At 45.6% G+C, this 15,624-nt stretch overlaps 2 protein-coding genes across 5 annotated transcripts in view; one reads left to right on the forward strand and one right to left on the reverse strand.

Annotated features, from left to right (window-relative positions):
- LOC133609594 (zinc finger Y-chromosomal protein 1-like) lies at window positions 1-2,651 on the reverse strand. Its single transcript, XM_061965326.2, has 4 exons — window positions 2,482-2,651; window positions 1,917-2,109; window positions 1,565-1,849; window positions 1-1,490 (listed from the first exon to the last, which is right to left on the reverse strand). The coding sequence occupies exons 2-4, from the start codon at window positions 2,074-2,076 to the stop codon at window positions 211-213; spliced, it is 1,725 nt and encodes a 574-aa protein (XP_061821310.1). The 5' UTR covers window positions 2,077-2,109; window positions 2,482-2,651; the 3' UTR covers window positions 1-210.
- The window catches only part of LOC133609592 (5'-AMP-activated protein kinase subunit gamma-2-like), a 26,688-nt gene continuing 13,018 nt past the window's right edge, over window positions 1,955-15,624 (forward strand). The window contains exons 1-8 of one of the 4 annotated variants that reach the window (XM_061965324.2): window positions 1,955-2,150; window positions 4,498-4,827; window positions 9,619-9,687; window positions 9,770-9,930; window positions 10,071-10,183; window positions 10,274-10,458; window positions 10,960-11,005; window positions 11,075-11,184. In XM_061965324.2, coding sequence (XP_061821308.1) covers window positions 4,735-4,827; window positions 9,619-9,687; window positions 9,770-9,930; window positions 10,071-10,183; window positions 10,274-10,458; window positions 10,960-11,005; window positions 11,075-11,184 — 777 coding nt within the window. In that variant the 5' untranslated portion in view covers window positions 1,955-2,150; window positions 4,498-4,734. Of the gene's footprint in view, window positions 2,151-4,497; window positions 4,828-5,260; window positions 5,376-9,575; window positions 9,688-9,769; window positions 9,931-10,070; window positions 10,184-10,273; window positions 10,459-10,527; window positions 10,701-10,959; window positions 11,006-11,074; window positions 11,185-15,624 lie in introns of those variants that run through there. The other 3 variants (XM_072913506.1, XM_072913507.1, XM_072913508.1) reach the window with 3 other exon arrangements.

Genomic DNA, 15,624 nt, shown 5'->3' on the forward strand with positions numbered 1-15,624 from the left:
TATGTGACATGTGATCTTTATTGTCCACTAAGAGCCAACAGGACATCAAGCTAATCATGAAATCAAGTTTGTTACTGAAATAAGTAGTCATTAAAGCTTTCAGCGCTTCAGCCAATCAGCTTCTGAGTTCAACTGTTATGTGAAAAAATGTTGGTATCTCTGGTATTTAAGTTTTATTGACAACTTTGCATTAAATGGGAGGTAAGAGTTTCATTCAGGGGGCGTGGCCACTTCACTAGTCACAATTTCTTCCTGTTTGTAGCTAACGTCCCCGTCGAGGTCATCGAACAGCACAGGCGTCTCTTCGTCTGCGCACGGCATCCCCACGCCGTGCATTCGCTTCCTGTGCTGCTGCAGGTTGCCATGGCGATTGAAGCGCGCGCCGCAAAGTTCACAGCCGAAGGGTCGCTCGCCCGTGTGTATGATGATGTGCCGGGCCAGCTGCGAGCGGCACTTCTTGTCCTTGCCGCAAATATGGCAGATGAAAGTCTGTGGCGGGCGGGCGCCGTCCAGGTGGACAACTCGCCGGTGTCTCTTGAGGTGGCTGAGGCGCCGGAAGCGGCGGGTGCACATGTCGCATGAGTGCGGTCGCTCCTCGCTGTGCACGGCGGCGTGGTTGGCCAGCAGGGACGGGAACTTGAACACTTTGCCGCACATGGAGCACGGGAAGACTTTGGGCGCACGCGAGGTGCCAGAGAATGTCGGCGTCTTCAGTCCCATTTTGAGGTGCACTCGTGTGTTATGCCTCTTTAGGCAGGCGACGCTCATAAACCTGCGCAGACACACGCCACAGCGGAAGGGTTTTTCATCCGTGTGCACACGCGAGTGCGCGGCGAGCATCGCCTCCGTGTTAAACCGCCGGCCGCAGACTTGGCAAGGCAGCGTTCCATGCTCAGCGCAGCCGTCGGGGTGCAGCCGTTTGTGGCGCTCCAGCTGGAACTGGCGACAGAACTTACGTCCGCACACCTCGCACAGGTGCGGCCGCTCGTCCGTGTGTGTCAGCAGGTGAGCGGCCAGCTGTGACCGGAACTTGAACTCCTTGCCGCAGAAGTCGCAGAGCAGCGAGCCGGCGCTCCGCGTCCTCTCACCGCCGTCCTCATGCACCGTCTTCTTGTGGTGCTCCAGGTCAATGGTGCGCATGTAGGCCTTGGGGCAAAGGTTGCAGTGGTGAGGTTTGACGCCCAGGTGGATGACCTCGTGCGTCTTGAGCGCCGACCTGCAGCGAAAGGTCTTCCCACACGCGTCGCACAGCCAAGTCTGCTTAGGCCGCCGTCTCTCCCGCCTGGCGACGCCACCCGGATGTACGTGGCTGAGGTGATGGCGCAGGTTGTCGCGGCGATTGAAGCGCAGCTCGCACAGGTGGCACGCAAACGGCTTCTCGCCCGTGTGGATGAAAGAATGGCGGATCAAACTGGACTTGTTCTTCATCACTTGACCGCACACGTCGCACACGCTGCTCTCGTCCTCCAGCTTCACCACCGCCAACGCACCTGGTGGGATTATGAGAGATGGCGTGGAGCTGCAGCGGGAGTTTAAATTTCAACACCACTTGACCACTTCTTACCTGCCTCAAGTGACGTCCGCGTGGCTTCGTCAGCCGCCGCCACGTCAGAACAGTCACTAGACAGGGGCTCGGGCGGCGTCAGCAGGTCTTCTCGCCACTTGGGAGGGCGTCGTATCCTCTGCGGCCGGGCGCCAGACAGCTGCGGGGAGGTAGAGGAGGAAACGGGGAGGCATGGCGTCTGTGTTTTGACGGCATTTCGAACAGCTTTGACCCTGCTCAACACTGCGCCGCCATTTTGTCCGGCGGATTGTCGCGCCGAACACTGAACCGGCATGGCGGCCGTGCCTGCGAGTGAGGATGACGTGTGAGAGGAAGTACGCTGACAAATTTGAGGATGCATCTCTCGTGTCACCTTTGTGTCGCCAGCCGAGTGTCTGAGTGAGCAGGTCCACCTGGACAGCAACATCACGACTGTCCACGTCTCTCTGACAGGCGACCTCGCTGCTCCAGCCCTCTTGGGGCTCCCACTGGCAGCCCACCTCCCTCCACCGGGTCGCCTCATCGCCTCTCATGTGGAAGACGCACACAGTGCAGCAGTGCTCAACCTGAAATGAAGGCATTTTGTACTTTAACATGCGCTACTGAGGTATGAAACATACAGTATGTGCTAATGTATGCTGGACATGGACATTGAAACTAACGTGTCATATAATATGTCAATGAACGCAGAATGTAAGTCACGTTGTATCACGTGAATCAAATCCAAAGCGGAAGCGTAAATTGGGACATGTTAAAAGCGTTGAATAATGATAATAGAACGTAAGTTTTATTTAGTACTTTCATAAATAATATTAAAAATAACACCTGTTATGGCTAAACAACAGTGTGATAAAGCAACTGTTAGCAAGCCGCATGCTATCAACAGCCTCCGTTAAGAAGAAGAAAACAAGAATATGAATTTAAAAAGTTATACTTACTTCTGCGACGAGCAGCTGGACGACCGGCAGAAAAATATTCAAAGTATTTCAAAACTAAAAGCCCAAATAATTAAAAAGTAGTGTCACTAACTACGAAACGCCGCACGGGGAAGACAGGCCGGACCGGAAGCATGTTTCTTCTTCTGCGGAAGATCTTTCACGTTATCACTTACGCCCTCCTTTGGAGACAGAAAGGATAACAACGGACAAAAATAAAACACAAGAAATACAAATTTTTTTGTAGTTTTAAAATATTTTTGAAAGTTATTCATATTATACATGAAACATTTAAATAAGTTTACGCAGTGACGTGCGGTGAGGTTCATGGCTGGTGAGGCACTGACTTCATCACAGTCAGATTTACAAACATATGAACCCTAAAGAGTATCTTATTCACCATTTGATTGGCAGCAGTTAACGGGTTATGTTTAAAAGCTCATACCAGCATTCTTCCCTGCTTGGCACTCAGCATCAAGGGTTGGAATTGGGGGTTATTAAATCACCAAAAATGATTCCCGGGCGCGGCGCCGCTGCTGCCCACTGCTCCCCTCACCTCCCAGGGGGTGATCAAGGGGATGGGTCAAATGCAGAGGACAACTTTCATTACACCTAGTGTGTGTGTGACAATCATTGGTACTTTAACTTAACTTTAACTTTACACATACAAACATGAGCACACAAAAAAGCACATTTAATAAAAAAAAAACGTTATTATGGTCTTACCTTTACTTATAAAATAAATCCACGAGCCGCTGTTGTGCTGGATTAATGCACCCCCTGACGAGAGTGTTATATCAACTAAAGCCCTCACTTAAACTTTCCACGTGCAAGATTGAATCTATTTAAAAAAGTGTAACCGAGGGTTTATAAATGTCGCCTATACTGTATGAAACTACAAAATAACAAACACGGAGGCTCCAGTGTACACGAGGACCACTTTATTTACCTTCTTTCAAAAACTTCCGCTCCACTCAAAAGTGTCATCACTTCCGCTCTTAGCGCCTTCAAAATAAGAGCTCAAGGCATATACTGTATAACAGCGCATAACAGGAACTTAACATCACAAAGAGGAAAGCCCATAAAAATAGGTTACAAAAGTTATTTAATAAGAAGCCAAAAAGTGCAAAAACAATCATGTTCGTGTTGGAGGAGTTGTGAATTAGGTACACCTGCAGTCTGCAGGTGTACCTAATGTTGTGGCCCTGCAGTCATTCACAACTCCTCCAACACGAACATTATTGTTTTTGCACTTTTTGGCTTCTTATGAAATAACTTTTTTAAATAGATTCAATCTTTCACGTGGAAAGTTTAAGTGTGGGCTTATAGTTGATATAACACTACCGTCAGGGGTTGCCGTGCATTCTACGGCGGGGGTGCAGGAGGCGAGCCTCAGCCAGTGCGTCTTTTGCAGCCGTTTTATGATCGCTCAGCACAAGAAATACGTCACACACATACAGTTGTTGACAAAATACACTGTACATTATATACCTCAGCTAACTAAACTATGGAAATGTATAATATAATTCATATAGCAATACGGTCTCACTGCACAGCAGGCCAGCAGTTAGCCGAGTCCGCAATCCATGGTGAGGCACAACGCAGTGACGTGCCTCAACTGGCTGCTGTTCACCGCACCGTCTCTTCTCAGTATTTGAACGGCAAATGTGAAAATTCAGCGATTTTAAATAAAAATAATCTAAAACGGGTGAAGTTAAATGGAAAATAACTTTATAGTATAATCACTGGATACATATAACAATTTAATTAAAAATTATTTTTACATTTTTTTTCTTTCCATGATGGCACGTGAGGCCCCGCCTCACCTGCCTCTAGTGACTGCACGTCACTGAGTTTACGACATAACGCCATGGAGCGCGAGTTGACGACACGCGAGGCTTTTGTCATGTCTTCCTCTAGTGGTGAAAGGCAGAACTGCTGGTATTTGTTGACATGTCATGAGAAAGTGACGTGTTGACAAACAGGAAGTTGAAGGCGTTCATGTCATATGATTGGCAGATGATGTGATCCACGTGGAGCTAACACCATCAGCACAGAGAGGAGTCGGAACTGTCCTGGCTGCAGTCGTCATGACAACAGAAATGGTAGTCATGGTAACAGTAGGAGTCTCCTCTCCTCCGGTCCAAAGTGAGAGCAGTTGCGTCGCGTGATGTATTCTGGCTACTTCCTGTTGCACAGTTAGTGGACTCTTCCAGCAACTCCTCTTCTTCCACCGGGACTAAGTCTGTGGACCTGATGAAGATGAAGGCGAGCAGTGCAGAGAAGGAGGAAGAGGAGGCGGACAGGAGGAAGAAGAATAGGGGGAGGCCGCTCAGACTCCTGATGCCTGTGAGTGACACATGACACCTGTTTACAAACTCCATAGACGTTTGCGAGAATGACTGACAGTGAAAGGGGCGTGGCCTTGTCATCTTAAAAACATGCATTAGGATGGGTCACGTGACACGTTTGGTGGGAAACGCTGCCGCTTGTGTTCTCTGACGACGACGTCAACATGATGACGCTGTGAGAATGAACTTGTCGGAGTTCAAAGGTCGCTCTTGACAAGTTAGAAATGGTGCAAAAACACCGACAACACCTGGGCCACCATCAACAAGACAATCTGCCCTCCATCTTGTCTGACAGGCGACTGTTTGTTGTCAGCGCGCTCTTATCTCCTCTTCTGACCCTCAAGGCGTACTGGAGGAGGTGCCCTCCTACGTACGTGGTGAGGGTCCTTCACAGCTGGTCGGACGTCATGTCAGGTTTTCTGACTCCTAACCTAAAACACACACATGCAAACACACTTTGTGCTAACACACTGATTGGCAGTTGTGGACCACAGAGAGGCAGAAAGAAGACAGATGGACACTCCACAGCAGACTGACAACAAGAAGGTAAACTTGCTTTACATTATCAGTCAGGATTTTCTCATCTTGTAGTCCACCTTATAATTTACACTCTCTTAGCTCTCATGTCAGTTGATTCTCATGATGGACTCAACTCTCTTGGTTCGCATGAAATGGTTGATCCCAAGTCCTGGTTCTGGGTATTATGTCATGGTTGTTTCTCTTGGCTCTCATGTTATAGTAGACGCCCTAGGCCAGGGGTCCCCAAACTTTTTGGCTAGGGGGCCGCATTGGGTTAAAAAAATGTGGCCGGGGGCCGGGCTGTATATAAATATATATATTCCGAGTGCGATGATGTATGCATTTTTAGACAATATGATTTGTCAGCGCGCTCGTATCTCCTCTGAGACACCGAGATTAACAAGCGGTAGAAAATGGATGAGAAAGGACAGATTAAAAAAAATACTTTAAAAAAAAATAGATAATATATATATATTTTTTTTTTTAATTGGGAACTTCCCGCTGGCTGGATTTTGGACGCTGGCGGGCCGTAGTTTGGGGACCCCTGCCGTAGGGTCTCATGTGATAATTTATTTCCTATAGGCTCTCATGTCGTAGTTGACTCTCATTGTCATGGTTGGTTCTAAAGTTGTCTCTCTTAGCTCTCATGTCAGAATTGACTCTGCATGCGCTCCTGTCACAGTTGACTCTCTCGGCTCTCATGTTATAGTTGACTCTCAATGCTCTATGAGATGCTCATGTGGATGTCGTTGACTCCTGGTTCTCACGCTATAGTTGACCAACTAGGATCTTTTGTCAGTTAATTCTCATGTCATGGTTGTCTCTCCAGTTGCCTCTTTTAATGCTCATGTCAGAATTGACTCTGCATGCTCTCATGTCAAAGCTGATTCTCTAGGCCAGGGGTCCCCAAAACACAGCCCGCGGGCCAGATTTGAGCCCCCCAGCATCCACAATCGTCAGGACGATTGAGGGTACCCCCCTCATGAAACAGGCCTGTAGAGATGAAATAGTCTTGTGATTTTTTTTCCCCACACATACATATATATATATATATATATATATATATATATATATATACACACACACAGCCCAGCCCCCGGCCAATTTTTTTTAACCCAATGCGGCCCACGAGTCAAAAAGTTTGGGGACCCCTGCTCTAGGCTCTCATGCCATACATAGTTGATGCTCATGTTGTACGAGGCTGACTCTCCAGTTCACTTTGTAGGTTCTCATGTCACAGTTGATTCTCGTGTCATAGTTAATCTCATGTCACAGTTGATGCTCGCGTCATAGTTAATTCTCATGCCATAGTTGATTCTCATGTCATAGTTGGTTGTCTAGTTGTCTCTCTTAACTCTCGTGTCAGAATTGACTCCCCAGACTCTCATGGCATATTTTCTAGGTTCTCATGTCAAAATTCTCATGTCGTAGTTGACAATCTAGTAATTATGTAGGTTCTCATGTCACAATTGCTTCTCATGTCACAGTTGACTGTCATATCACAGTTGATTCTCGCTTCATAGTTAATTCTCATGTCGTAGTTGATTGTCTAGTTGTCTCTCTTAACTCTCGTGTCAAAATTGACTCCCCAGACTCTCATGGCATTTGTTTAGGTTCTCATGTCAAAATTGACCCTCCTGGCTCTCATGTCGCCTTTGGCACCGTTGATTCTTATGTGATAGTTGACTCTCATATCACAGTTGATTTTCGCGTCATAGTTGATTCTCATGTCATAGTTGGTTGTCTCTCTCAACTCTCGTGTCAGAATTGACTCCCCAGACTCTTATGGCATATTTTCTAGGTTCTCATCTCAAAATTGACTGTCTTGGCTCTCATGTTGCGTGAGGCTCTCATGTCGTAGTTGACAATCTAGTAATTCTGTAGGTTCTTATGTCACAGTTGCTTCTCATGTCACAGTTGACTGTCATCTTAGGGTTGACTTCCGAGGCGCTCATGTCGCAGCTGGCTCTTATGACATGTTGACTGTCATGTCTGGCCATTGTTGACATATTTAATTTTCTAGGTCGACTCCTGGCTCTCATGTCGTAGTTGACTCATGTCGTGTTAGGTTCTCATGTCACAGTTGATTCTCGTGCCATAGTTAATTCTCATGTCATAGTTGATTCTCATGTCATAGTTGGTTGTCTAGTTGTCTCTCTTAACTCTCGTGTCAGAATTGACTCCCCAGACTCTCATGGCATTTGTTTAGGTTCTCATGTCAAAATTGACCCTCCTGGCTCTCATGTCGCCTTTGGCACCGTTGATTCTTATGTGATAGTTGACTCTCATATCACAGTTGATTCTCGCGTCATAGTTAATTCTCATGTCATAGTTGATTCTCATGTCATAGTTGGTTGTCTCTCTTAACTCTCGTGTCAGAATTAACTCCATAGACTCTTATAGCATATTTTCTAGGTTCTCATCTTAAAATTGACTGTCTTGGCTCTCATGTTGCGTTAAGCTCTCATGTCGTAGTTGACAATCTAGTAATTATGTAGGTTCTCATGTCACAATTGCTTCTCATGTCACAGTTGACTGTCATATCACAGTTGATTCTCGCTTGATAGTTAATTCTCATGTCGTAGTTGATTGTCTAGTTGTCTCTCTTAACTCTCGTGTCAAAATTGACTCCCCAGACTCTCATGGCATTTGTTTAGGTTCTCATGTCAAAATTGACCCTCCTGGCTCTCAGGTCGCCTTTGGCACCGTTGATTCTTATGTGATAGTTGACTCTTATATCACAGTTGATTTTCGCGTCATAGTTGATTCTCATGTCATAGTTGGTTGTCTCTCTCAACTCTCGTGTCAGAATTGACTCCCCAGACTCTTATGGCATATTTTCTAGGTTCTCATCTCAAAATTGACTGTCTTGGCTCTCATGTTGCGTGAGGCTCTCATGTCGTAGTTGACAATCTAGTAATTCTGTAGGTTCTTATGTCACAGTTGCTTCTCATGTCACAGTTGACTGTCATCTTAGGGTTGACTTCCGAGGCGCTCATGTCGCAGCTGGCTCTTATGACATGTTGACTGTCATATCTGGCCATTGTTGACATATTTCATTTTCTAGGTTCTCATGCCGTAGTCGACTCCTGGCTCTCATGTCGTAGTTGACTCATGTCGTGTTAGGCTCTCATGTCAAAGTTGACTCTCCAGTTAACTTTGTAGGTTCTCATGTCACAGTTGATTCTCGTGTCATAGTTGATTCTCATGTCATAGTTGGTTGTCGAGTTGTTTCTCTTAACTCTGGTGTCAGAATTGACTCCCCAGACTCTCATGGCATTTGTTTAGGTTCTCATGTCAAAATTGACCCTCTTGGCTCTCATGTCGCCTTTGGCACCGTTAATTCTCATGTCATAGTTGATTCTCATGTCATAGTTGGTTGTCTCTCTTAACTCTCGTGTCAGAATTGATTCCCCAGACTCTTATGGCAGTTAACTTTGTAGGTTCTCATGTCACAGTTGATTCTCGTGTCATAGTTAATTCTCATGTCATAGTTGATTCTCATGTCATAGTTGGTTGTCTAGTTGTCCCTCTTAACTCTCGTGTCAGAATTGACTCCCCAGACTCTCATTGCATTTGTTTAGGTTCTCATGTCAAAATTGATCCTCTTGGCTCTCATGTCGCCTTAGGCACCGTTGATTCTCATGTCATAGTTGACTCTCATATCACAGTTGATTCTCGCGTCATAGTTAATTCTCATGTCATAGTTGGTTGTCTCTCTTAACTCTCGTGTCAGAATTGATTCCCCAGATTCTTATGGCAGTTAACTTTGTAGGTTCTCATGTCACAGTTGATTCTTGTGTCATGGTTAATTCTCATGTCATAGTTGATTCTCATGTCATAGTTGGTTGTCTAGTTGTCTCTCTTAACTCTGGTGTCAGAATTGACTCCTCAGACTCTCATGGCATTTGTTTAGGTTCTCATGTCAAAATTGACCCTCTTGGCTCTCATGTCGCCTTAGTTGATTCTCATGTCATTGTTGACTGTCATCTGATCGTTTTGACATCCGAGGTTCTCATGTCGCAGCTGACTCTTGGGCTCTCATGTCATGGTTGACTCTCACATCTGAGCTCACATTAGTATATACCTCTCATGACAGTTGTTTCTCATGTCAGAGTTGACTCTTGTGAACTCTCTGGGCTCACGTCAGTTTCATTCTCATGTCGTAGCTGACTTCCTTTTGTGTGATTGCTAAATTTCCCCATTTTGTCGCTATGCCACAACAAGGTCACGTGACCTTTGGATGTGACATTCCTTCATTCCGGCGTAGGTCCTCAGCGTGTTGGGAATGTCTTCTCTGGACGAGCCGGGCCGAGTGCAGAGGGACAAAGTCTCGAAGGTAAAAAGTGGGCGTGACGACTACGATGTGGCTAACCAGCTGGTCATGTGATCAGGTGGTCCCGTGTGTTCTCGTCCTGCAGGGGGAGCTCAGCCCCACCAGGAGCTTCTTCCATCGGGCTAGCCGACCAAGCAGTCCCCGCTCGGCGCCGCCCGCCAGCTCCACCTCCAGGACGAGTCCCACCTCAGCTAAGAGCAGCTTCCCTTTCCAGGCTGCGGAGTCTCCGCCCAAACCTCCTCGCAGGTGATCATGTGATTGACAGCCGACAGATTGGCAACATGATTAAATCCCGGAGTGTGTGTGTGTGTGTGTGTGTGTGTGTGTGTGTGTGTGTGTGTGTGTGTGTGTGTGTGTGTGTGTGTGTGTGTGTGTGTGTGTGTTAGACTGAGCTTTAGTGGGATCTTCAAGTCGACCTCAAGGGAATCGAACCAGCAAATGTCTTCGTCCCCCATCAGCATGAAACTCTTCTCACGCAGCAAGAGGAGCAAGGCTAGAGGTGTGCTGCTGCTGATGGTCACGTGACCACTCCTAATCACACTTTTATTTTGAAAATCCTCCTCCGCTTCTTCCACTCACCACCAACCAGCCTACACCCTGTCCTCCCCACCTGCCCCTGCCCAATCTCCCCCTGCCTTCCAACTGGAGAATTACCTGACGGAGCCGAAGCGTCCGGAGACCAGGAGGCTGCGTTCCTTCTCCTCACCCCCCGACACTGGGCAACACTTCTCTTGTCGGCTGCCATCACCTCTTCCGGTTTCACCAGCACCGCAGGTGTGAAAGTAGTGTTCGTACATGCTCTTATTGCGGCAAAACACCGGATGTAGTGCCTGTTAACTTCGTTACAATGACACCACCTTACACCGAGAGGCAATCTCTCCCGACAAGTGACGAGGCGTTTCGCGGCAAATCAGCTCGGGGGTGAAGATGGAGCCGTGAGCTTTAACCTGCATCACATCTTTAAAAGCTAACGAGCGCTGTTGAAAAAAAGAAAGAAAATGAACGACGACGTTCAGGTCGGTGCTAGCTTACATCGCTTTATCAGTGATGACTTGCATGCTAAATAGTAGCCTTTCCTCTTATGTAACGCTATTAATTATATTCTCCACATTATGTAAATGTTGCCAATATGGCGTCGTAGTGCAGATGATTTCTATATGCTCACTTTTTGAAAAAGATAACTGCTGACATCCCCGCATCACCAGAAGATCATAGCACATCCGAAACATCTGACCATTGGGTTCAGGTGTAAAACTAACAATGTTGTCAATGCAGGTGGAGGCTGGGGGGGAGTCTGAGCGGCGCCCCCTGGACAATGGCGGTAAGACGGCGCTCAGGATATGTGCAAAATTTAAACAACATGTCGATTGAAGTGTGTGTGTGTTGTCAGTGTGTGCCGACTCAGAGAGAGACATCTACATGCGCTTCATGAAGTGTCACAAGTGTTACGACATCATCCCCACCAGCTCCAAACTGGTGGTCTTTGACACCACGCTACAGGTGACACCTGCCACTTACACTGACATGTGACTGATGCAGGAACACACGAATGGCCGCTATATGACGCCCACATGACTTACATACAGGTGTGAATCACAGCTCACTCAAGGATGACTGACATGTGAGTAATGCATGAGTGACCTGACTGACAGGTTGACATGTGACTGATGTCGCTCAATAATGGATGATTGACACATGACTGAAGCATGATTTGAGGATGTCTGACATGATTGAAATGTAACAGATATATGACCCACAGTATCTAAATGACTGACATGTCACTGATGGATCACTGATACCTGAGTCATTAAAACATGACTAACACGTGAGTGACACGTGACTAATTGATTACTAACAGGAGTGATACACGAGTGACAGGTCAGTGATAGATGACACTTAAATGATGTGGTTAACACATGATTTAAAATTAAGTGACACATGTATGATTCATGACTAACAATAAAGTAACATACATAACAGTTGACAGACGACATGTGACTTGACAGGGCAGAATGATTGACTCATATGACGTGATTGACACTGAACTAAGACATGAATGACACACCACTGAAGTGACACATAACTGACACGTCACGAAACTGACACATGACTGAAATGTTACTGAACTGACACACGACAGACACGCCACTGAACTGACACACAGCAGACATGTCACTAAACTGACACATGACTGATAGGTCACTAAACTGACACATGACTGATACGTTACTAAACTGACACACAACCGACATGTCACTGAACTGACACATGACTGATACGTTACTAAACTGACACACAACAGACATGTCACTGAACTGACACATGACTGATACGTTACTAAACTGACACACAACAGACATGTCACTGAACTGACACATGACTGACATAACTAAACTGACACACGACAGACATGTTACTGAACTGTCACTAAACTGACAAGTCACTGAATTGACACACGACAGACACGTCACTGAACTGACACATGACTGTCACTAAACTGACACACGACTGATACGTCACTAAACTGACACATGACTGATACGTCACTAAACTGACACATGACTGATACGTCACTAAACTGACACAAGACTGATACGTTACTAAACTGACACACAACAGACATGTCACTGAACTGACACATGACTGACATAACTAAACTGACATATGACAGACATGTCACTGAACTGACACATGACTATCACTAAACTGACACACGGCTGATACGTCACTAAACTGACAACTGACAAGTCACTGAACTGACACATGACTGTCACTCAACTGACACACGACTGATACGTCACTAAACTGACAACTGACAAGTCACTGAACTGCCACACGACAGACACGTCACTTTACTGACACATGACTGTCACTAAACTGACACACGACTGATACGTCACTAAACTGACACACGACTGATATGTCACTAAACTGACACACGACTGATATGTCACTAAACCGACACATGACTGATACGTTACTAAACCAACACATGACTGATACGTTACTAAACCGACACATGACTGATACGTTACTAAACTGACACACAACAGACATGTCACTGAACTGACACATGACTGATACGTCACTAAACTGATACACAACAGACTTGCCACTAAACTGACACATGACTGACATAACTAAACTGACACACGACAGACATGTTACTGAACTGTCACTAAACTGACAAGTCACTGAACTGATACACGACAGACACGTCACTGAACTGACACATGACTGTCACTAAACTGACACACGACTGATACGTCACTAAACTGACACATGACTCATACGTCACTAAACTGACACATGACTGATACGTCACTAAACTGACACATGACTGATACGTTACTAAACTGACACACAACAGACATGTCAATGAACTGACACATGACTGATACGTCACTAAACTGACACACAACAGACATGTCAATGAACTGACACATGACTGATACGTCACTAAACTGATACACAACAGACTTGCCACTAAACTGACACATGACTGACATAACTAAACTGACACACGACAGACATGTTACTGAACTGTCACTAAACTGACAAGTCACTGAACTGATAGACGACAGACACGTCACTGAACTGACACATGACTGTCACTAAACTGACACACGACTGATACGTCACTAAACTGACACATGACTGATACGTCACTAAACTGACACATGACTGATTCGTCACTAAACTGACACATGACTGATACGTTACTAAACTGACACACAACAGACATGTCACTGAACTGACACATGACTGACATAACTAAACTGACATATGACAGACATGTCACTGAACTGACACATGACTATCACTAAACTGACACACGGCTGATACGTCACTAAACTGACAACTGACAAGTCACTGAACTGACACATGACTGTCACTCAACTGACACGCGACTGATACGTCACTAGACTGACAACTGACAAGTCACTGAACTGCCACACGACAAACACGTCACTTTACTGACACATGACTGTCACTAAACTGACACACGACTGATACGTCACTAAACTGACACACGACTGATATGTCACTAAACTGACACACGACTGATACGTCACTAAACTGACACGACTGATACGTCACTAAACCGACACATGACTGATACGTTACTAAACCGACACATGACTGATACGTTACTAAACTGACACACAACAGACATGTCACTGAACTGACACATGACTGATACGTCACTAAACTGACACACAATAGACTTGCCACTAAACTGACACATGACTGACATAACTAAACTGACACACGACAGACATGTTACTGAACTGTCACTAAACTGACAAGTCACTGAACTGATACACGACAGACACGTCACTGAACTGACACAAGACTGTCACTAAACTGACACATGACGGATACGTCACTAAACTGACACATGACTGATATGTCACTAAACTGACACATGACTGATACGTCACTAAACTGACACATGACTGATACGTCACTAAACTGATACGTTACTAAACTGACACAACAGACATGCCACTGAACTGGCACATGACTGTCACTGAACTGATACGTCACTAAACTGACACATGACTGATATGTCACTAAACTGACACACGACTGATACGTCACTAAACTGACACATGACTGATACGTTACTAAACTGACACACAACAGACATGTCACTGAACTGGCACATGACTGTCACTGAACTGACACATGACTGATACGTCACTAAACTGACACACAACAGACTTGCCACTGAACCGACACATGACTGACATAACTAAACTGACACATAACAGACATGTCACTGAACGGTCACTGAACTGACACATGACAGACACGTCACTGAACTGACACATGACTGTCACTAAACTGACACACGACTGATACGTCACTAAACTGACACACGACTGATACGTCACTAAACTGACACACGACTGATATGTCACTAAACTGACACACGACTGATACGTCACTAAACTGACACGACTGATACGTCACTAAACCGACACATGACTGATACGTTACTAAACTGACACACAACAGACATGTCACTGAACTGACACATGACTGATACGTCACTAAACTGACACACAATAGACTTGCCACTAAACTGACACATGACTGACATAACTAAACTGACACACGACAGACATGTTACTGAACTGTCACTAAACTGACAAGTCACTGAACTGATACACGACAGGCACGTCACTGAACTGACACAAGACTGTCACTAAACTGACACATGACTGATACGTCACTAAACTGACACATGACTGATATGTCACTAAACTGACACATGACTGATACGTCACTAAACTGACACATGACTGATACGTCACTAAACTGATACGTTACTAAACTGACACAACAGACATGCCACTGAACTGGCACATGACTGTCACTGAACTGATACGTCACTAAACTGACACATGACTGATATGTCACTAAACTGACACACGACTGATACGTCACTAAACTGACACATGACTGATACGTTACTAAACTGACACACAACAGACATGTCACTGAACTGGCACATGACTGTCACTGAACTGACACATGACTGATACGTCACTAAACTGACACACAACAGACTTGCCACTGAACCGACACATGACTGACATAACTAAACTGACACATAACACACATGTCACTGAACGGTCACTGAACTGACACATGACAGACACGTCACTGAACTGACACATGACTGTCACTAAACTGACACACGACTGATACGTCACTAAACTGACACACGACTGATACGTCACTAAACTGACACATGACTGATGCGTTACTAAACTGACACACGACTGATCCGTTACTAAACTGACACACAACAGACATGTCACTGAACTGGCGTATGACTGTCACTATACTGATACGTCACTAAACTGACACACAACTGACTTGCCACTGAACCGACACATGACTGACATAACTAAACTGACACACGAC

Source organism: Nerophis lumbriciformis, linkage group LG07, assembly GCF_033978685.3.
Source record: "Nerophis lumbriciformis linkage group LG07, RoL_Nlum_v2.1, whole genome shotgun sequence".
Lineage (NCBI taxonomy): Eukaryota > Metazoa > Chordata > Actinopteri > Syngnathiformes > Syngnathidae > Nerophis > Nerophis lumbriciformis.

Excerpts from the sequence above, each read along its gene's own strand:
- LOC133609594 (XM_061965326.2), bottom strand. The coding sequence starts at position 2,076 with ATGAGAGGCGATGAGGCGACCCGGTGGAGGGAGGTGGGCTGCCAGTGG. Across the intron at positions 1,850-1,916 it reads ACTCGGCTGGCGACACAAAG|GCACGGCCGCCATGCCGGTT; the intron begins GTGACACGAGAG and ends CCTCACTCGCAG. Across the intron at positions 1,491-1,564 it reads GCGGACGTCACTTGAGGCAG|GTGCGTTGGCGGTGGTGAAG; the intron begins GTAAGAAGTGGT and ends TAATCCCACCAG.